The sequence below is a fragment of the Peromyscus eremicus genome, chromosome 7 (assembly GCF_949786415.1).
Source record: "Peromyscus eremicus chromosome 7, PerEre_H2_v1, whole genome shotgun sequence".
NCBI lineage: Eukaryota > Metazoa > Chordata > Mammalia > Rodentia > Cricetidae > Peromyscus > Peromyscus eremicus.
Window position 1 is genome coordinate 68,564,638 of NC_081422.1, and position 23,923 is coordinate 68,588,560.

General features: G+C 40.1%; 1 protein-coding gene across 1 annotated transcript in view; it reads left to right on the top strand.

Moving 5' to 3' along the window:
* Positions 1 to 23,923, top strand: part of Wdr72 (WD repeat domain 72) — a 160,619-nt gene that overhangs the window by 60,326 nt on the left and 76,370 nt on the right. The window contains exons 14-15 of the mRNA XM_059267006.1: positions 16,183 to 16,997; positions 19,946 to 20,037. Coding sequence (XP_059122989.1) covers positions 16,183 to 16,997; positions 19,946 to 20,037 — 907 coding nt within the window. The remainder of the gene's footprint in view (positions 1 to 16,182; positions 16,998 to 19,945; positions 20,038 to 23,923) is intronic.

The window sequence follows — 23,923 nt, forward strand, 5'->3', positions numbered from 1 at the left end:
CTGGCTATCAGGATTTCACTCCTGGATTCTGTGAAGGTAACTGTTTTGGGTCTTTTAAAGAGACTCATGCAGTGGTCGTCCTGTGATTGGATCTTTTATTATTCAGCCTCTTTTGGGGGGGATTTTTGTTGTTGTTTTTGTTATCTGTTGCAGAATTTCCTTCTAGGGCTGAATATTATTTTATCACAGCTATTTAATGTCTTTTTCTTCATCTATTCATCTGTCAATGGACATCTAGGTTTTCTTATCTCTGTTATTGAGAATAACACTGCATTGGGCATTCACACCTCTTTGAAATCTTTATTTGATTCTTTTGGTTAGTATCTAGAAGTAGAATTCCTAGATCATGTGGTAATCCTAGTTTGTTGTTTTTTTTAACATTTATTACTCTTGAGTGTGTATGTGTGTGTGCCCCAACACATGTCTACACGTCTGGAGGTCAGAGGACAACTTGTGGGAGTTGGCTGTCTCCTTCTACCATGGTGATTCCAGGTGTCCACCTCAGGTCATCAGTTGCTCAGTAATAAGTGCCTTTCTCTGCTGCCAGTGTCAGTTTTAATTTTCAGATGAATCTGGGTATTGTTTTCATTTGATTTTGTATTACAGTATTCATTCACCCTTACCCTCACTGATAGTTGATGTCTTTTAGTTTTATGACACCTGCACAGGATGAGATGCGCTATCTGTGAACTTTTGCTTTTCATTTTCATGATAATTTGTGCTTATTTTGTTGGCTACTGGTCTATCTTCTTTGGAGACATGTTTTTTGGATTCCTTGGCCTGTTTTGAATCCAATTTTTCAGAATTTTGCTATTGAGTTGTAAGAGTTCCGGAATTTGGACTTCTAAAGGCAGCTTTTATCTGTGGTGGGAAATATTATTCATAATACAGGAGTACTCATAAGATGATAGTCATGAACACATACTACTCATCCAAATTGATGAGACTTCATTTCTTACTTTACATTTTTAGTGTGGCTTTGTTAGAAAACAAAACATTGGTGGGTACACTTTAATAAAACTTCTGTTCATGTAGGATAAGGCAAGGATTAGAAAAAGGTTTTCCTGAAGATAAGATGCTAAGTGCTCTTGTCTTTATGGATTGCCTTGTCTCTGTGGGAACCTCCCAATTCTGCATCTGTAATGCAAAAACCAGCAGTAGATGACTTCTATGTAAAGGAGCAGTCCTGTGTTTTAATAAAACTTTATTTACAACAAGAGGAAGCAAAGATTATTTGGATGTCAGAAGTGGCTCTGACCCTTCAATTCAATTCTAAATAGGTATAATGTGTTGCATGTGGAGGTTGGGCATTCTTGTCATGCCTCTTCTGCTTAAGCTTACAGGTTAAAAAAACATCTTCAGGAAAGCAGTTACTAGATATGTGAGATGTTACTGCAGGGTCCTTCCCCCCCTTAACTTTATATGCATGAATGTTTTCCTGCATGCATGTCTGTTTGTGCACCATGTGTATGCAGTGCCATCAGAACCCAGAAGAGGATATCTGGTCCCCTGGACCTGGAGTTATAGATAGTTGTGAGTCACCATGTGGATGCTAGGAACAGAACCTGGGTCCTCTACAAAAGCAACAAGTGTTCCTAATCACTGAGCCATCTCTCTAGCACCTACAGAACCTTTTCAAAAGGACTTCTGTCCTCAAACACTTCATATACTTTGGTTTCTATTACATATTGTTTCAGTCAGTGATACTTTCTGTACTGATTTCAGTTTAGTAAGTTTTTTGGTGGAATTTAAATGACCAGACTATCTGGTGGCCACAGGGAGATATGTCTTCTGAATATACAAATATTGTGGCTAAAAATTCCTTGTTTAAAGATTTTTTTTTTAATTTTTGTTTTTTATATTTGGATGCCTATGTAAATGCATGCCACACATGTGTGGATGCCCTGGAGGCCAGAAGAGGGCATCGGATCTCCTGGAATTGGGAGTTATGGGTAGTTAGCAGCTGCCTGATGTCGGTGCTGGGAACTGAGCACAGGTCCTCTGCAGTAGTAGTAGCAGTAGTAGTAGTAGTAGTAGTAGTAGTAGTAGTAGTAGTATCTGCTCCCGGCAGCTGGGCCCTCTTGCCAGCACCAATTTGTTATTTAAATACACGTGTGTCACTCCAGAGAGGAGAAGCACTTGATACAATTTTGTCCCTTGTTCTATGCAGTGGTAAACCAGTTCTGGCTGACTTATTTTTCCTCTAAACCTACACCTTTCCTGATCCTTTGGCCAATTATCAGCTTGTTGGGACGGCATTTATAAAGCGTTAATGCCATGCCGCTGACTAAAGTGTCATGGTTGGAAGCAAAGGTGTTTGGAGTGAGTCACATCAGCATGCCCGTAGCACGTACTTTTTAATTAGTGTTTATCCCTAGAGGCCAAGTTCCCAGTAATTTAGCAGCACACACTTGTCATCTTAATTGACAATTATATACCGAGTAAGAAGTAAAAAGAAATCAAAGGAAATGGTCGCTGTTTAAGCGGAGTGCCCGAGACAAACATCTATTTTGCCACTTAAGATTGAGCTTCTTAATAAAAGTGCTTTTGAATTTGATATTTTTTTCTATTAGTGCCATTTATTTTAGTACAAGATTTTTAACAAACCAAAGTTGAATTATAAAACATCTATTCAAGCAGTTGTGGGAAGAGTGGTTTTGGATTTTCTGGTAATTTTTAAAGGACTCATGAAGTATTCTCTCTTGTGTATGCTCAAGAGCACACTGGTCTCTCATTTCCACTAGGGCTCCTCGATGTTGGGTTGACTGAACAAAAGGCTGTGTGAGTTCAAATTTGTCGCCAGGCCTCTCTCAACTGTCTTCTGTCTGTCTGTCTTTTCATCCATCCATTGATACCAAATTGTTTAAGAGCCCAAATCTCATTAGCTAAAACAACCCCAGTTTAGGCCTTATTTGTTTTAGCACCACTCTGCCCTTTGCCCATGGTAGGCTAAGAAGGCAGCAACAGCAGCATTTGACTGGGGAAGAGAGATTGAAGATATCCTAGTGACTGAGACCATAATTATTTCTAAGATTCTATCTATACAATTCTAGAGCCTTTCCCTGAAGAGGATGCCTTTCACTCAAGAAAATGGTATTGGCTGTTTGAGTTTTTAGATTTTTCTCCAAAATATTGAAACTTGAGAGCTGGTTATTGGCTTCACTCTCATCCTAGAGGCTGAGTACACTTAGGTTATTGCTCATGTTTTAGTTTTTCTCTGGGGGAAGTGGATTTGTCTCCAGGTCTTTTCTCTAGTCCTCTAATTCCCTGAAATGAGTCTGAACTTTCCATCTGCGCTCTTGGTGATTTTTGTTTGTCTTCTCTTCCCTTCTATAACTTGGTCTTCAAAGGTTGTTGAAAAATGTTGGGCAATTTTTGCCTTTAAATCAACTAAGGATGAAGAGTAGGATGTAACTCGGTAGTAGAGCATACATGAAGTACTAGGTTTCATCTCCAGCCTGATAAAAAATTAATACATCAAAATAAATCTATTATACATACACATGTATTATTTCTTATTTACTGTGGCTGTATTTACTTATATTGATAAGTTTAGTTGACTACTGAGGTATTATTTTTAGAGATACCACAATAGAACACTGGTGGTATAAATTTTAGAAGTATAAAATGTGGAAATGAAATGTTTTGAATTATTCAGTAATATAATATTCTTTATGTTGGACCTTTGGTTCATTTTCCACTTACTACACAAATCTGAAATGTTTGACGGAGACAAAATTTCAACCTGCAAGTTTAATTTATTTTTATTTTTCTGTGTATGGGTGTCTTGCCTATGTATACTTGGTTTCTCAGAGGCTAGAAGAGGGTGTCAGATCTCCTGGAACTGGAGATACAGATAGTTGTGAGTGGCCATGCGGGTGCTGGGAATTGAACCCAGGTTCTCTGCAAGAGTAAGAGCAGCCAGTGCTCCTAACCTCTGAGGCATCTTTCCAGACCCACTAACCTGAAAGTTTAGAAGAAATTAGTTTTTAGTTATTGAAATTGTTTATACAGAGTTAGGATTAAAATTTTTAAGTTATTTATGTATGTGCACATGTGTACACATATGGGGATGAAAGGCTGACTTTGAGTAACTGAATCTCTCTCCACCTTTTTGTTTTGTTTTTGAGATAGGATCACTAAATCTGAAGTTTGGGCTGGACTGGCTGGATGTCCATAGGCTTTGGCTGGACAGCCTGTCCAGCAAGCACCTGGGTTCTGCCTCTCTCTGCCCTGCCCCAGCTCTTGGGTTACATGCCCATACCACCACACCTTGTTTTTATATGGGTGCTGTGGTTCCAAACTCAGATCTTTGTGTTTGTGTTGGAAGCACTTTATGCACAGAGACAGGAGACATCTCCCCAGGCCACCAGTCACATTTTCTGAGTGATGCAGAAACATTCATTATTTTCCATAAGTAAATTAATGGCCTTACACATCTGAGTTCATGTGGAATACATCCGGGTTGGCTGAGACAGTCATGGCTCACAGCTGTGGTTCCAATGTGATTATTAGTAGCTCACTATTTCATTCTAAAAAAGTAGTCTGATCTAAACAATAAATAACACACTCATTTAAAGGAGACAGCCTTTGAGTGAAGAAAAATATAGCATAGGCTACCAAGGTTAAACTATTAATTTTAAAATATTCAAGTAACCATGGTGGTAAAATTACATGAATATGTCAAAAAGTCACAATAAAGAGAATATTTATTAGTTTTTATGTTTGGGGAAGCAAAAATACCAGAGTCACCTTTGAGAAAGTTGGTGATGCAGTACAAGAAACATTATTCATGAGGCAAATTAGGACATTCAGCCTTCATTCAACATGGACACGACTGTGGGGTGACTTCCTCTATCGGTCATTGATGAAAACAGTAGGGCGTAGGAAACAGTGCCCTACGTTTCAAAATCCGCTTTTAGATTAATTAGAAATACAGTCAACTCACTAAGCAGCTCACAGAATTCTATCACTTCTCAGACTTAAATTATAAAGCTGACAATTAAAAAAGAAACAAGCAGTCTTTCCTATTAGCCCCGGTGAGATTATAGACTTTAAGACTGGAGGTTTTGTAGAGCAGACTCATAAACCAGTGTGAAGCCTGAGACACAATTTCATTTATCTTTATATTCTAAGCTTTATAGTGCCACAGAAAGTGTCCATCTGTTCAGCCGAGATTGCAGCAATGGTGAGTGGTCAGGAAGACTTAGTAGAAAGAGGTCAAAGGGGCCTCTTGACCCTGCGGAACGTGCCAAGGCAATTGGGAGCATCGGGGCTGATACATAGTGAGATACAGTTGGCTGAAGCAGGCTGCCTTTTAATTGGTAATGATAGTGAGACTACACAGGGAAGTCATTGGCGACAGAAAACAAAAAGTGTCCAATATAGTAATTTATTACCAGGCAGTGGGTCTCGAGTGCCGGGTTGTCTTACCCCTGCAGTGGCGAGAGCAAGAGGAAACGTACGCCAGCACTTAGCTGAAAATGGATGCCCTGCTGGTACGTGGGATGCACAGTGGCCCGCTGATTGCCTACGCCATTAGTTTGATAATACTGTCTCTGCTGTGAGCTCGGCTCCCCAAACTCTCCTGTGCATCAGCCACAGAATGAGGCCTTTCTCTTTTGTCTACGGTTTGCATGGCCACTCAGGCCACCCTCCACCTGACCAGATGGACCCAGATGATTTTATTGCCGACAGCTACATCCAGTAACATAGGGCTCTGACGGTCTCAGAGAATGGCTGACACTTTCATTTGCACCTTATTGTTTGAGTGACACATCGATGGTGTTCATTGCTAGTGGCCCGGTGATGGCTCCCGGATTTCATCTTTGTGAGACATGAGCTTTTCATCAGCCGCATAGCCTTGCCTGCTATGGTGTCCTGTGAACTCAACATATTTGATATGAATGCTTAAGTGTATTTGGTTCAGGAAGAGCCAAGCCCTTTGCTGATCTGATTTAGTAACCAATTTGTTTAAATCTCTTTAAAAGTGGTACCAGCTTCTGACAATAAAAAAATAAAATTCTTGGGGTAAAATATGAATGATCTCCTTTGAACAGCTAAAATTTTAAATAAGAATATCTTTTTTTTCCTGTGTCTATTTATCTATATGACTATTTTACCTGTGTACCGTGTGTGTGTCTGCAGAGACCTGGAGTGACAGATAGTTAGTTGTGAACCATAATGTGGATATTGGGAATTGAACTCAGGTCCTCTGCAAGAGCAACATGTACTCTTAACCACTGAGCCATCTCTCAAGTCCCTGTAAAAAATGTCTTAAGTTGAACAATGTAGCACAAAGAGTGGACACTAAAGAGATTCTCCAAACTGCAAGCACAGACGTGGTCAGATAAACCTTATTTTAAATTCACAATGCTAACTGTGAGGGGCACTTCGTGCCTTCGGATTGTGTTTGTGTGTGGTAAATAGCTTCACTGCTATAAGCAGGTTAAAATATTTAAACATAAACCCTCGAAACTCCCTCTAATCCTTGTGCTGCGGCAAGGATGGCTTCATTTCATGGCTGGCAAAATAGCCTGCTTTCCTTAAATCATAACACAATTTATCCCTGAGATAACTGTATCAACTCACTATTAAATTAGCACCTAGGATTTTCTCCAAAATTTAAATTTGACTTTGATTTTACAACTAGAATTTGGCTGAATATAGAATGTTTACAACTGTGCACATTTTCAATGGTTAAAATCTCTGCTCTTACATTTATTTTGCATAGGTAAATTAAATTCTGTGTTATGTGATTCTCCATGGAATGCCATTGATTGCAGTTAAAATCTGACATTTTAAGTTTAATTCTGCAAACTGGCAAATTGTTGAAAAAGACAGACACACACAAACACACATGCATGTACACATGCAAACACACAAACACACTCAGCTTTTAACTTAAGCAAACAATAATGTCCCAGTTAGGGTTCCTATGGGTATGATGAAACATCACGATCAAAAGCAAGTTGGGGAGGAAAGGGTTCATTTGACTTACACATCCACATTTAGTCAGTCAGTGAAGAAAGTCAGAACAGGAACTCAAGCAGGGCTAGAACCTAGAGGCAGGAGCTGATGCAGGGGCTACAAAAGAGTGCTGCTTACTGGCTTGCTCAGTCTACTTTCTCATGGAACCCAGGACCACCAGCCCAGGGGTGGCACCACCCGCCATGGGTTGGGCCTCCCCCATCAGTCATTAACTAAAATAATGCCCTATAACAGGCTTGCCTACAGGCTGATCTTAGGGAGGCATTTTCTCCATTGAGGCTCCCTCCATACAGATAACTCAGCTTGTGTCAACATAAAACTAACCAGCACAGACACTATTATTCTGAGGGTGGATATACACAGGCCCAAAGCCAGAAAGATCCAGACGGAATGCAGCCTTTCACCAGCAGAACGGTAGAGAGGCTTGAATGTCGGCTCTCGACATTGCATGGGGTACCACAAAGAAAGTTTGACAGGCACTGTGCCCCAGCTAGGTCCCATTAATTTTAGAGACCGTGGTGCTGAAGGCTTAGGAAAAAACAGGGGTCTGAGATTTCTAGGCTAATTGCATCATCTTTCTGAGGAAAGATGGATGGAGACATTTCAGAGAGGAAAAGAAAATCTCACATAGCCTTCCTATGCCTTGAGAGGGATTGCTGGGCTTGCTTGGTAAACATTTAGTTGTTATTAGTACATGAATTCATTAGGCAATTTATTAATTGATTTGCTATTGGGATAGAGACCAGGCACTCATTATGCCCTGGGTCATTAATCTTTATAAACTAAGACATTCTGTAGCCAATATCCGTATCAAATCTATATTTTTAGAGCAAATGATTCCAAAGTGAAAACTGCATGGCATTGTTTTAATGTTAGAAAAATGTTAATTTCTTAACCATATTTATTAGAGATTCCTCTTAACTTGTGTTTTAGAGCTTAGAGTCTTATAAAAAGGCGCTGAAGCCTGCAAAGGGGGCACCTGATCACCAGGCGCTTTCATTGTGTCAGCAAAATGATTAGTCTTAGCAAGAGGGCGGAGAGAGGGGAGCCACCCTGAGGCCCTTCATCAGCTACTGGAAATGTGTCTTGTAAGGGAGATAGCTGAGTTCCCAGAACCAGGTGGATCCCAGCGGTAAAAAGCCTTCAGGGACAAGGTGAGACAGGTAAAACAGTATCTGAACTGCACTTGCCATGAAATTCTTATGTGATTATGTGTATTAAATCAGTTGATGCCTTGATGTATTTGAGGGGGGCAGGGGATTGCAAGAGGCTTTCCTCTTCCTGGATATCATGTCAGTAACATGTACATTAAGTTGACTTTTCAGGTATGGTTTCTATGTCATTTAAGACTTTCCAAAATACAGTGTAGCAGTATTGGTTTTCATACATCACTAATGGACCAAGGCTGAATTTTAGGAGTGAGTGCTTGACAGAATAGAGAAGACCCTGACATTTATGGAGAGGAAAAAAGAACAACAAAACCTTGCTAGCTCTTAAGATCTCAGCACTGGGCTCACCTCTGCTATTAGGCTGTGGACGTGATGCTTTCAAGAATACAAGATAGAAATTTGTGGGGTTAGGAGGTGTTTGTGTTTTTTCATATGGGATTCAGCCTGTTATAGATGCTGGTGCTGATAGGTAAAATTTAGATTAAAATAGTTCTTGAGTTTAGAATAACAATATTTGGCCATAAAAGAGAGATGGCTCAGATGTTAAGAGCACTGGTTGCTGTCACAGAGGGCCCAGGGTTTGATCCCCAGCTCTTGTACTTGGAACTCGCAACTGTCTGTAGCTCCAGTTCCGGGGGATATGGTGCCCTCTCTTGGCTTCTGTGGGTACTGCATGTACACAGTGTATACCTAACATGTGGCAAAAACACTCACAAACATTAAAAATAATTCTTGATATCGAAGTGTGATGATGCACATCTATAATTTCAGCACTTGGGTAGTGAAAGCAAGAGGATGGCAAACTGAAAAACAGCCTTTCCTCTCTGTATGCTGAGACAACGTACACACAAGTATATATAAAATAAAACTTGGTGGACCTCCCACCTACTAATGTTATTTTAGTTTTTCCTTTGGGAAAATCTTTGATAGGAGAAACCACTTAGGAGTCTAGAATATTATGTAGTCATTACTAGTTTATACTGTATTTTGATACTAAGTCCTATTTTTTAGGATTCAATATTTCATTTGCCTGATATGTTTGCAAATTAACATCCAGTTAGTAATTAAAGGTGGACGGTAGGTACTTCCATAACAGAAGCAGAAAAAAGAAACCCCAAGTTATCTACTACAGTTACAATATATGAATCAAATTATTTTAAAGCAGTAATTATCAGCCCTAATTAAAATTATACCATTTCAGCATTCTATTGTTATTTAGAGTTTTTACGTAAGTTTTAGCAAATATCAATATTTAATAAAGAGAACTAAATGCAGAAAAACAAGCTACCTCTATTCAAATATTGTAATGGTGGGCATCCTGCTAAATGATTAATGAATCAAAAACTTTAATGTTAAAAATGTTAAGCAAAGTAGTTGAATAAAAAAAAACTCCTATGAAAATATTACCAATTTGAAAATATAACATTCAGTTACAAATGGCCATAAATATAGAAAACAAAAACATTACAGATAATCATGGAATAGCTCATAAAAACTGTATTTAAAATACTACTACAAATTTTAGAAAAGCTGTTGATTTAATGAAAATATGTACTCCCAGAAGGAAAGCACAGTATTTTAAATATATTCACACTCCTAAGTACATACATTTCCATATTTATTTATTTTAAAGATTTATATTTATTTTATGTGTATGAGTGTTTGCCTGCATGTAAGTAAGTATGTATGTACGTATGTGTGCCACGTGCATGCAGTGCCTGCAGAGGCGAAAGGGTATCAGACCCACTAGAACTGGAATTCAGACAATGTGAGCTGTGATATACATGCTGGAAACTAAACCCCAGGTCCTCTGGAAGGGCAGCCAATGTTCTCAACCACTGAGCCTTCGCTCAAGCCCCAAATCTGTGTATTTAATATTGAAAAATATCAAACTCTCATTGGTTGAATTTTAGGAAGTGCAATATAAAATTATAGAAAAGATAAATATAGGAATTGAGCCAAGAAGAATTCGAACATTGCAGAATGGTGGCTGAGAACCCTGCTATCTCTCTCGCCATCCATCCATCCCAAAGCATGTTATGTATAACGAAGCAATCGAGTTTGTGCTCCCTCAGGAGCAGATAACTAGACAGATGGAATAGAATAAAAAGGAGCTTGTTATTTGAAGAGATGGAACTTGAAATCAAGAGAAGAAACCTCACAAGTGGCTTTTGTATAATTTGTTGTCATTTTATTTTATTTTATTTTTTTAAAGATTTTTATTTATTTATTATGTATACAGTATTCTGCCTACATGTGTCCTTGCAGGCCAGAAGAGGGCACCAGATCTCATTACAGATGGTTGTGAGCCACCATGTGGTTGCTGGGAATTGAACTCAGGACCTTTGGAAGAGCAGTCAGTGCTCTTAACCTCTGAGCCATCTCTCCAGCCCCCTGTCATTTTATATAATGTATAAAAATCATATACCCACCTTACACAAAATATACTCAGGACCTGGCAGGTTTTCCACACAGATTTCTAGAAAAGTATAAAATGCGGTAATCGTTTTAGTAATTGTGCCATAAAGGGCTTAAGAGGATCAAAGAGGTACGTTAAAATGATTGTTTTTATTTTTAAAACCATTTTAAATATGTAACAGAACCTGTGTTTTAAAAGCTTAAGGGAAAGCTGGGAATATCTTAGTAAAGTATCCAATAGATTGCTATCATATCAATAAAGGGGTTCTTACAGTTGATTAAAGAGTAGTAAAATGACAAACTGTATAAAGATTGTAATTTGGGCCACAAAAAATATGGGTAGTGTGACAGTTTGCTCGTCAGCTTGACACAGTCTAGAATCACCTGGGAAGAGAGTCTCATGAGGAACTGTCTACATTAGGTTTGCCTGTGGACATATGTTGTCTTAAGTTAATTGAAATGGGACGACTCAGCCCATGACGGGCAACACTTTCCCTAGGCAGGGGATCCCGAACTATATAAGAGTGGAAACGTGGAGCTGAGCCCGAGCAAGTGTGTAGCAGGCTTTCTTGGACTGCCAGCCCCCAAATCATGACACAGAGACTTGTTATTCATTATAAATGCTCAGCCTTGTCTTATCCTTGTACCACTAGCTCTTATTACTTAATTTAACCTGTTTCTCTTCATCTATGTTTTGCCTCGGGGCTTTTTTACATTTCTTCCATTCTGTATGTCCTATTCCATGTCTGTATGTCTGGCAGCTTCCTGTGTAGCCCCAGGCATCTCCCTCTCTTTCTCCTTTGTTCTCCTTGTTCTCCTCTCCCTTCTCTCTCCTTCTATTTATTATCTCTGCCCACGAGCCCTGCCTATCCCTCTACTGCCTAGCTATTGTCCATTTAGCTTTTTATTAGACCAACCAGGTGCCTTAGGTAGGCAAGGCAATGCATCCTTACACCATTAAACAAATGCAGCATAAGCAAATGTAACACACCTCTGCATAGTTAAAGTAATATTCCATAACACAAGGGAGCGTGTACACATTCCTTTTCTCTGTTCCTACCTATGAATGTGATGTGACCAGCTGTTTGAAATAGCGACCTTGATTTATCCACAGTGATGGACTGGGACCTGGAATTGTAAGCAGAAACGTACCCTTTCTCTTCTAGGTGGCTTTTGGTCAGGGTTTTTATCTCAGCCACAGAAGTGAAACTGAGGTAGTTATTAAACACTTCTCACTGAAACCCAGCCATGTACATTTCCTCTATTTGTGACTATGAAGTGCTGACTGAAGAGTTACTGCTCCACACCTCCATTTGCCAAGTATGTTTTGGGGCATTCTCCAGCAGCCATCTAACACTTTTCCCTTCACTTTAAGGTATCTCTGTCTCCTCAGTCTGAGATCCCACTTCAAAGAATTTTAAAAAGTACCAAGAACACATTGAATTGTTTTAGGTGCTTGTATTTCTAGAAGGGATATGAAGCAGGTATTTATTTGTAGTCTGTGGAAAGAGCTTAATCAAAATCCTTTGCCTTCTCCAATTTTAAACTCATGACCAGAAAAATTTCAAAGGGAAATACTGTATTCAGGAGTACAAGGACCAGGAGCGAGAGCTTTCTGAGTGAGGCTCTGAGTGCGCAGAAGCCCATGGGCCAAGGACTGATCTTGGCGAAATGACTTTTGACTGAACTGTAATTAGGGCTTAGATGGGCTTAAATGGGTTTGGAGACATTTGTTTCTCACTTAGGAGCCAGTTCCTTAAGTAAATTTCTCTGGTCAGATGTAAGTAAGACATAGGCTTAAGGGAAGTATAAGAACGAGGCTTAATGGCTGGATTTTTAAGTCATCAACAGTAACAGCATACTTAACAGTCATAGTAGTAACAGTCTTCTGGCTTTGTTACCTATTGTGGTTTAAGTTATATTTTCATGTTTACATGAATGGGGGGGGAGAGTGAGCAGGTATTTATTTGTGTGTCATGGTGTCTATGTGTGTGGAGATAAATGGCTTAAAGCTGGTCTCCTGTGCTATTTTGCTTCATTTGTTCCTTTTTATGCCCTGAGAAAAGAGTCATTTACGAATTAATTTGTGTAGTTCTTTATCTGCCTACACTCCTAGCCTTTGCTAATCTGCCTCTTAACTTTTGTTCTTACGCTTCTGTTCCTGTGCTTTCCTGGGCGGTGTGTTGTGTTCGCCTGATTTCCTTTACATGACAAAGTGCCCGAGACACATGGTTCGTAAGGAGAAAAGGAGTATTTTGTTGGCTGGTTTTAGGTGTTCAATTCTTGGTCAGCTGGCCCCGTGGATTTTAGGCCTTTGGTAAAGTACAGCTGGGGTGGGGTGGGGGTGCTGCTTGTGATGGAGCAAACTTGGTCAGCAACTAGCAGCTAGGAAGCAAAAAGACAGAGAAGTGAGGGTCAGAGTCACAGCATCCCAGTTTCTCCCAGTAACCTCACTTCAGCTGCTGCAGGGTCCCCCAAAAGGTGCAGGTGCAGTAAACTCAGGATCAAGCTTTGTCCCATGGCCTTTGGGGGCCTTGGAAGCTCGAATCACAGCATGCCAAAGCCTGGAAATTAGCACTATTTTCTTTGGCAACATTGATGACTGTTTTAAAAGAAGTTGTTGTTTGGTATAATAAAACAGAGAATTTTGTGGACATTTTAAAACACAGACAAAAGGAGCTGCTGGCAAATCCATATCTTCATAAATGGGGTTGTATTTTTAAAAGCCCAGTCAACCCCATCAGCAATGCCTGTGGACGCCTTGCCATGGCATCATATATTTGGTGCATCCTTTATTAACAGCCCCGTGACAGTTCTTTAGGAATACACACCTGATGTATTTAGACAAATTAGGCCATAAAAATTCTGTACTGTACATTGTTTTGGTATGACTTTCTGTATGTTTGAAGTTGTCTTGAGGGATGAATTAGTTTTAGATAATTTCAATATTAAATGACATATAATATTTTAAAGGCTTTAAAATATAACATCAGCTGCTTTCCTTGTAGCAGACACCAGGTATATTTATTCTGGGGCATATAAGAATGCTCATTTTCTCTATGAAAACCAATTTTAAAAAAATACTGATCTTGTAAACCCAACTTCTGTCAATTTTAGGCTGGTATCCTAAACCTTAGTCCTACTACATTCTCTAAAAATAATAGGCAATGTATTTTTTAATTTCTAAAAACGATTATCTGAATTATCAAGACATGTAAGGAAGTCCTGAGATGATAAAATCAAAATGGGAATACAAGCTCAGTAAATTCTGCAGAAAGCTGGAAGGTGGTTGTGTCTCTGGGAATTTGGGTTAACTTTAACCACTCCACAGGTGATTAAAGAGAGCATACCCGTCTAGGAGGAAATGAGATGTTAGTAATAGCCCAAGTCGGTCATTCCAGACTCACTTCACACTCAGTGAGAATGTGAACCAAGGCTGAGATTGTGTCCCACAAATAAGGAAGTGCAACTCTGTGCTTTTGTTGGTGTCCACCTTAGGGGATGGGGGACATAGTTTTGACAGAGAACTGAATTCCGTGATGTTAGAGTCAGAATTTACAATCCATACAACAAATGGATGAAAAACTTTGAAACTAAACATTGTATTTTACAACTGTCCTGTGGGTGACAACCCAGTATATGAGGCAGGCACCAACTCGATTTTTCTCAAAGAATGTGTCCTTACCCTTCGTCTGAAGGGGCTCTCATACAAACAGTCACACACAGTTATATTCACACAAAGAACCAGGAAATCATAGGCAGAACTCAAAAGCAGAGTAACATAAAATAAGCATGTTTTGGGGAGAAAGAAAACAAAAATACAGTCTTAAAACTCGATTGAGAAGGAATCAACTGGAATCTGGGGAAAAAATAAACATCAGGATATTAATGGCAAATGGAGCTTTAAAGAAAAAGTAGACAGATGGAGTGACAGACAGCAGCTGACTTCTCCCCTGCAGGAAAGGAAGGCAGAGTCTGCAGAACAAGGCCTTCGAAAGGTCGTGAGACAGGTTGAAAATAGTGTGCTCAGCAAAACTGTCTTTCAAGAAAAACACTGTCCTGTTGAGAGGCTAAAACAAACTTAAAATTTGATTCTTTAAGAAGAATATCAACATTGAGAAACTTTTAGCAAGAGAAGAAAAAAGAGGGAAGAAAAAGACAAAAGAACCCTCAGAGTACTGTGAAGGTCAGCACGTGGCCATCACATAACGATATCTATGGAACAATTTGAACAATTATTAAAAACTATTCAAAGATGTTAATTGTGATCTAAATAAGTGAGAAACATGTCTTGGAACGTGACATATGTTTTCTAATTTATAGGGAACCTTTGAAGGTCAAGGGGGTGAGCAAAGTAAGGTGACCTACTATATTAGATGTTGTCCTTGTTTTTAGTGTTATTACACAATTTTGTGTCCAGTGGTAATAAATACATCGATTGACGTCCCAAGTAATTAGACCAGTGGGCAGAGGGAAAATTCACAGCAGTCACTGGGGCAGTTAGACATCAGGATAACAAAACATGGAAACCCTTCTCTATTGCAGGTCAATTCCAAGAGCGAAAACTAAAAAGTAATTAAATTTTAAGTCATAAAAATGGTCAATTTTGAAAAAAACTGTAGATAACTATTTTATTTTCTCTGAGAAGATAACATTTTTATAAAAAAGAAATTAAGAAGGTATAATTTTCAATGTATTGTCTGAATTTGAGACTATTTGAACTGCCCTATTCCTGACTTTCACGTGAACGTGATATTATGCTCTTTCCCATTTTCATTGATTCACCCTGTTTTTGCTGAATTTAATTGCTGTAACATACATATTTGTCAGTGATGCTTAATAGGTCAGTTGAGGATTCATGTGGAAGATTTTAAGTGGAAGCAAAGGAATCATAAACTTGAGACCTTTGGCTCTAGTGGCCAGTCCTGACATCAAGGCATGCCCTGCTGCGGAATCCAAATGGGGGCAGCTTGTTCATTCCTTCAGTGTTAGTTTCTTTGGTATCACCTATTATATGTTTGCAGCATACATACACACACACTGTATATATACATATACATATGCATACACATACACACACACAAACATATGGGATAGGGCTGGAAAGATGTCACAGCAGTTAACAGCATGTATTGCTCTTGCAAAGGACCAGAGTTTGGTTCCCAGCGACCATATGGTGGTTCCCAACTGACTGTAACTCCAGATGCAGTTAATCTGGCACCCTCTTCTGGTTTCTTTAGGTATCTGCACACATGCAACACACACACACACACACACACACACACACACACACACACAAAATGACTTCTTTTTAAAAATACTGATCTACAGCTGCTGTTCTGCAGAAGTCTAGTTCAAATTTACTAAGGGGAAAATCTTTGAGGAAGGAAAGTTTATAGTGATTGTCAGCAGAATCGACGATGCTCAATTTAGAAGGGGAGTTTCATAACTAAAACAAAACCAATTGTTGTGGCTTTTTTTTTTTAGCAGAACTTAATAATTCTTACCTTTAACTGTAAGTAAATATTTCTTCTTCTGCCACAATGGCATCATAGAACCTTAATACTTATTATGAACTCTGATATACTCATATCTTTCCCCTCAGGTTGCTGATGCCACATCAGTCCCAAGACCTTTCAATGTCTTGCCTGTGAAAACAAAATGGAGTCATATTGGCTTCCATGTTCTCCTGTTTGATCTGGAAAATCTTGTGGAATTGCTGCTCCCCACTCCCATAAGTGATGTTGACCACTCTGGATCATTCTATGGAAGTGACATCTTGAAGAGAGCCAAGAGCACAGTAGAGAAAAAGACATTGACAATGAAAAGAAACAAGGCGTCATGTAGCTCTCTCCAGGCTGAGGCACACGCCAAGCCAAGTGGGGACAGCCTGCCCCCCGGGGACAATATCAGTAGATTTCCAGAGGAGAGTGATGGCATTAAAAGACAGAAGAAAATGAAGAGCTCCGAAAAGACACGCCCTAAACCATCTAGAAAGGTTGATGCCAGCCTCACAATAGATATGGCCAAATTGTTTCTGTCTTGTGTTTTGCCGTGGGGAGTGGATAAAGAGTTAGACAGCCTCTGTACCAGGCATCTCAGCATCTTAAAGCTGCAGGGTCCTGTGTCTTTGGGGCTCGCTTCAAATGAAGACCTCTTCTCCCTGATGCTACCCGGGTGGGATGCATGCAGTACTGAAATGAAGGAGTACTCAGGAGTAAATCTATTCTCCAGAAAAGTTTTGGAGTTGTCAAATAAATACACAGCCACTCTTCCAGACCAGACTGGAAGTCCCAGGGGCCTAGGAAATCACTGTGAATCTTGGCAACAATCGGATACTATAGTGTATTTACTGAGCAGACTCTTTTTAGTTAATAAGTTAGTTAACATGCCTTTGGATTTGGCCTGTGAAATGGACAGGTAAGAAGCTCTAGAGAGACCGATGGTTCTAATGGAGTCATCAAGGCTGTTATGATCATCCTCTATGTTCAGCTCTGTCATCTTCTTCCTTCTGTTGGGAGACAGTGTTAGAGATGCAACAACTTTTTAAATTCGGAACCCATTTAAAAAAATCATTTTCCCATTAATTCATTGGGTTGGAGGATAATTATGTGTCCCTATGTTTTAATATTCATTTAGGTTAGGAAGACATCTTGACATCATGCACACATGGGGACCTGAGATTGAGTCTCCAGCACTCACATGAAAGCTGGGTGTGCCAGTGGGTGCCTCTAACCTCAACCTTGGGGATGCAGAGAGAGGTAGATCACTAGATGTGGCTAGCCAGCTAGTCTAGCACAATGGATGAGCTCTAAGTGGTCAGTGAGAGGACCTGTCTCAAAATAAAAGGTCAAGAAAGAAACTCAACATTGACCTCTGGCCTCTACCCGCATATGCACACACATACACACACTTGAATACACACATAAACATGAAAATAAAATTAGAATTAATATTAGTTTACTCAACAAATATCCATTGTATTCCTATGTGCTAGAACAGTATCTAACATAGAGAGTTAGATTCTTAGTGAAGGCATAGATAGATTGACGTGCATACATACCTATGTACTTACATATGTCCATATACAAGTCCACATCTTGTAGTCTATTTTACATGGTGTGAGTTAGGTGTGAACAAATAAGTCTTAGATAGGTGCTTATGATGGTTGGAAATGTCATCTCTTAACTCATACCACAACGTGTGCTTTGCTTATCCAGATAGGGGTGGTGTGATTGTGTATGGGTTGTGCCTTGTAAAAGGCCCAGCTCACCAGTAATGGATGGTAGCTGTAGTTTAATATTTGGCAGTTGCTATGCTGTGACTTTACATATATAATTACATTTTTCATTCTGATTTTATTAAATTGAATTCAGTTCACCAAATACTTATTAAAGTATATCCACAGCTTATGGCCTACAGAAGATAGAGAAAATAGAGTTTTGACTGAGGCAGGGACTCACTCAAATTATAAAAACTCTATACATAAAACAAATAAAGACTGCTGGAATGAAAGAAGGGGCCAAGGAGAAAGGTGTGTGATGTGAGTGGTAGGAGTGAGAGGGTGAGGCAAGGTGAGTGGTTGGTAGGGGTGAGAGGGTGAGGCAAGTCCACATCGCTGTTCAAGGACAGAACTGGACCTGCTTGCACTGCAGGGTGGGGGGTGGTGGTGGTGGGGTGTCTCTGCGATCTGTTGCATGAGCGCTCAGGTCAGCAAGTGTCTGTCCCTGATGCTGTGACAGAGCTCCTGCCCTCCAGTGCTTCCAGTTGGTTGGGGGTTCAGAAGGATCCCACGAACTTCTCTGCTGCTTCACACTGTAATGATGGTGTGTCACGGGCGTTTAATATCCAGTGTGCTGGTGTGGATGGGGAGAAAACAGAGGCTGAAGTGGGGGCCGGGGTTCTGCTTCATGTGAACAATTTGACTCTACTTTCTTTTGTTCATTTTGAACGCCCAAATCACACACATTCCTGTATTCTTTTTTTTTTTTTTTTTTTTTTTTTCTGAGACAGGGTTTCTCTGTGTAGCTTTGCGCCTTTCCTGGAACTCGCTTTGGAGACCAGGCTGGGCTCGAACTCACAAAGATCCGCCTGGCTCTGCCTCCCGAGTGCTGGGATTAAAGGCGTGCGCCACCACCACCCGGCTCATTCCTGTATTCTTAACAACAAAATTAAGATAGACTTAAAACAACCTCTCCCCCCTTACTAAATGTTTATATAACAGCAAGGTATGCTTCAACTATATTATCAGTCTTGAGCTTGAACACCCAGGAGAGAGCCTTGCCTCCACTGTGGCGCTACTGTGTGATTTGGGGCTAGCCATTTAACCTGCCTAGACTTTACTTCCCTTATATACAAAGTGAGCTGGGGAATGATTGATGCTAAGAATCCTTCAAATTCTCTAGACTTAGGGCTGCCAGTCCCTCCCCCTCCCCCATCAGGGGGATGCAGGGCAGAGGTTTGTTTTTAATACAGAATCTGGGGTGGAATAGGGGTCCTGTGGTTTGAGGGGCTTTCAACGTGCTTATCATTAAAAGGTCTTAAAAAGTCACCACAAACACTATCTATGCTTCAAAAACTGCCCATTAAAATACTAGGTGTGGTGGTGCATGTCTTTAATCCTAGTACTCCACTCAGGGGAAAAGACAAAGGCTGGCTGATCTTTGGCCTACATAGGAAGTTCCAGGGCAGCCAAGGCTACATAGTGAAACCCTGTCTCAAAACAAAGCAAAACTCCAACTATCCATTCAATGAATTCTGGAATGGAGGTGTCGAAATGAGAACTTTTCTAAGTCAGCTCCTCTGAGTTTGATCTACTGGGGCCAGGATACTATGTTTTATTGAGAAATTCAAATAATGTGTTACTGGATATGTCATATCAAATCCTTCCAACAAATTTGTCTATTTTGCTAACACTTTATTATAGTTGTGCAGGCAGAGAAATCCCTGTGTGCTTCCCAACAGGGTGTGTGGCTGCACTGAATTCGAAAGAAACAGCCTGTGGCAGCATCCCTGACAGTGTCAGGAACAATGACCCAGCACAGAACCTGACGGTACCTGGGGAGAGTTCCCTGGTGGATGCCAACTTGGAATTCCTAAATCAGTCACAGCAGCCAGACACCTTGCTCTGCAGTAGCAAGACCTCTCCTGTAAAGGGGGCTGCAGTTCATTCTGATACGCTAAGATTTGAAGATCAGTTGAGAATGTATGTAGATCAGAGTTGAGGAATTAAGTCTAGAAGACAATGATGAAAATAATTTGTGTTCAACCCCCAATTTGCTAGGGTAGTATTGAGTATGTGTCTTCAGTTTATCGAAGAGTTTACCATACTTTTAAAGTAATATCCCTTAAAACTTTTTTCTCAACAGACCCTTCAAAATGGAGTCTGTACACAACAAGGGGAAATTTCATGGAAGTGATATTTTGAATATATCAAGTTTCTACGGCCACCTAAGAAATGGTAAGAGAGCTAATGACACAGATATGAGCTGGTGTATTTTTTTTTCCTATAAAGTAAAATAATGGTATAACTAGATGGCAATGCTTATATAAGTAACATTGTAAGAATGCATAGATTGCATCCATGGGTTTCTAGATGCCCAAGTAGCTGAGACTTCTCAGTAGATGAAAGGTTTGGATAGCAAAGTCCTGTGTGATTTATTAGATGGTTGATTGCATCCATAGCTTTATCATTCCCCTCCCCCCAAGCTACTGTCAGAGAGTTTTCTTGCTATTTCAGGAGGTTATTTTTTACGAGTGTAACAATCTCAGATTCTCCTGAGTAATCGTCTCAGCCTTTAGCTTGTGTTTTGATGCCAAATGGCCAATGCATCTCCCATTTGCCTCTCCAAGTCTTTGCATCCTAGGGACCTCTCCCTCAGTCCTGTTGCTCAGGTCCAGAACTTTGATGCCATTGTCTCACAGTTTCTTCAACTCGTATCCCATGTCTAAGCTTTCCGTCATCCCAGAGTTCTAATGCTTCTGACTACCCATGGCCACGCCCCATGTGTGAGCCCTCACCCTGATGTGTTGCTGAATGGCTACAGTAGGTCCCTAACCACTCACTACTCCCGACTCTTATACTCTATTCCCAAGTAGGACACCCCCCCTCTTCCTCTCTCTATCTCTCTCTCTCTCTCTCCCCCTTCCAGTAGCTTCTTTTTCACTACATTTCCCTAAGCCTAAGATGCTGCTTAAATCACTACTCCCACTCATCATGTCTTGGTTCAGAGTGAAGTTGCATTTACTTTTGTCTCTTTATCCTTAAGCAACAGGACAAGCAGGTCTTAAGACCTCAGCATTGGTTCTGCCTTTGCCTGGATTTTTCCTTCCTCTGGTGTCCACAGAGCCCTACCTGCTGTCCTTCCATTCATCTTCATCTTCTAAGACTTCCTCAAATGCCCCACTTCCTCTCCATAACATCCCACCTTTTTTCCCCGCTGTACTATTCTCCATACACTTTTTCATTTCTATGACAATCTCATTCATTATTATGTCTAGTGTCTAGAAGGACTTGTGCAATTGTTCTGGATTAGTGTATAATGAAACTAACAAGTGAGTAGACTTAAAAGATACGTGCTGACTAGAACAATTTCTGAGAGTTGAATGAAATAGGTGAGTGGGGTTCAAATTCCAGCTCTGTAGATTACTATGTATACACCCTTGGGAATGTCTTTCACTTTTATTAAATCCCTATTCAAAATGAGAATAAGGATCCTGTTCTGATTTAATGCTACCTCTGTAGCTAAGCATCACTGACCTGTGGTACACACTGGCTCTATAAGACTATCATAAAGAAAATTTAAGGTTCTTTCTAGGAGAGTTTACAAATAGCATTCAATTATGGGATCCTGGTGTGTTCCAAGAATTCTGTTAATGGTTTGCTTATGAAGTTTCACTTGACGTATAAAGAACCCTATGTATTAAAAGTATAAGAAGGTTCTGTTATTCTCAGAAAAAAAAAAAAACAAAACAGGGCTCCTAAAAATCAGATAGATCAATGACAGACTGCTGGTACCCAGAGAAGCAGCTTTGGCATGCAGATCTGACTCTTTCCTTCTCCCTTCATCAAATCACTCTTCCTTTGCATGCCTTTGGCAGCATCCCTTCTAGGTATCCCCTGCCTTCTTCTTAGTGTGTATATGCTCTTAATGGGGATGCTTCCTTCACTAGAGTTTTTTGTAGTACTGGGAAAACGATTCAAATTTAAGGTTTAACATGTATGTATCTGTAAAGACTGAATAACTAACCAGATCCAAGGGTGCTCCTGCTTCTCCTGTGAGTCTCCAGCTGAATAGCCTTGAGAGTTAGTGTTACTGCTGAGTCATACTGCTGGTGTTTGGGTTCCATTTTTTAACAAGTAAGATTAGGTTAGAGGGCCAGGGAGATGATTGGATAGGTAAAATGCTTGCTGTGCAAATTATGAGGACCTGAGTTCACATCCCCGGCACCCACATAAAATCCAGGGATGGTGGCACATGATTGAAATCCAAGTGCTGGGGAAAGTGAGGCAGCAGGGCCCCTGAAGCTTACTGGCTAGGAGGCCTAGTCAATCAGTGAGCTCCAGGTTCAATGAGAGGCCCTGCCTCAAAAACTACAGTGGAGAGCAATTGAGGAAGACACCTGATGTCCAACTCAGACCTGCATAGGTACACAGATGCACACATGTCATACACACACACACACACACACACACACACACACACACACACACAGAGCTGAAATTTGAGACAAATAAAATACCTCTTTTTCATAATAGAGAAATGAGATGAGCAGAGAGGTATAGGAAAAGACTCACTTCTTAGGAATTGATTTTTAAATCCAAAACCCTGAAAAGTGAAATAACACCAGAGCTCTCTTTTTCAAGGCTTGACAGGAACCAGTGCCCACTCCCGTTAGCAGAAATGGTGACTGAGTAATGCTGACAAGGCTGGGATGTTTTCTTTTCATCTTTACCCCTGAAGTTGCAATTAATTCTATGACTCCCTGACACTGCCAAGAAAAGTTGGCTCTGGTATCTCTATCATATTAAAATTTTAACATCGCATTAAAGCATACTGTGAAGTGCCCCACGATGCCAGTAAGTAGTTACAGTGGAGACTGAGCCTTAGCTTTGAAGGTGAGTCACAAGGTCAGCAAGATTAGAGAGGAGAAGGGGAGAGAGATCAAAAGAAAGTATCTTCTTCTGCACTTGTGGAGCTGGGGGAGTGAGTTCAGAATGGGGCTGTTCTGGAAATAGGTCTGTGCACCATGATTGGTTATTTCAAATTCTTATTACACACTCCTTTAGAAAAAAAAATCATAGTAATAACGCAATTCATTATCAGCTTCTTTTATGTTCTTAATTTGCTTTATACCCAGCATGTTTGTTCCATCACCATTCTTTGGCCACTAATATAATTTAATAAAAATATACATATGCAACATACACACACATACATGTAAAATGTATATGTAATATATATATAATTTGCTTCTATATAGGATGTTTGATAGAAAATATAATGAATAAAAACTAACCTTAGTAGTTGTTACTAGAATGTCCAATATGAATTAATACCTTAATTTTAGGAGACAGGTAGAACTGCAATTTTTCCAACGTGGAAAGCCTCCATCATGCTTCCCTATTTTCTACCAGGACCTGAGACCTGCATGATGCCTTCACTCATCGGAGAGCCTTAAGAGATTGATTTTTTTTTCATTTAGATGATTATATATACATTTTCAATTAATGAGAAGGCACTTTTATTTTTTATTAATTGCTCTTTTGTGTGATGAACTGTTAGTCTCGGTATGGATCAATGTACATAGAACAAGCCCCTTCTCACAGTTAGAATTTCCCACTGGACTTAAGGCAAAGATAGAAAGGGTATCAAAGAAGACAGCCTTAGAAGAAACAATGCCTCACACACAGTATGAAGCATTAGTATTTTACCCATCAGTAGGAGATGAAGGGCTGGATGAGGACAAGCCAATGCAGTCTCTGATTTTACCTGTGATGGGTGCCGACTTGTGGCAAGCCTGAGCTCTTTGCATGAGGAGGTAAGAAACAGAAAAATCCAGTGCTTTGACCTAGTTTGGCAAAGAGTAGAAAGATGAATTAAGTATAAAAGTAAGTGCAGCTTGTCAGTGTCTGTTTGTCTACTTAGTCTGGCTGTATCTGAAAGTCATCTGAGATACTTCCCCAGAGTGCTACCGGCTACCCGTTCCCATCCTTGGACCTGCTAAATCACACCCCCTGAAAGGTTGAACCTGAGCTTGGTGTTTGTAAAAACAAGCATCCCCAGATGGTACTAATGTGCAGACAGCATCAGGGACCGAGCGTGAGTTGCATTACTAAAATGAAT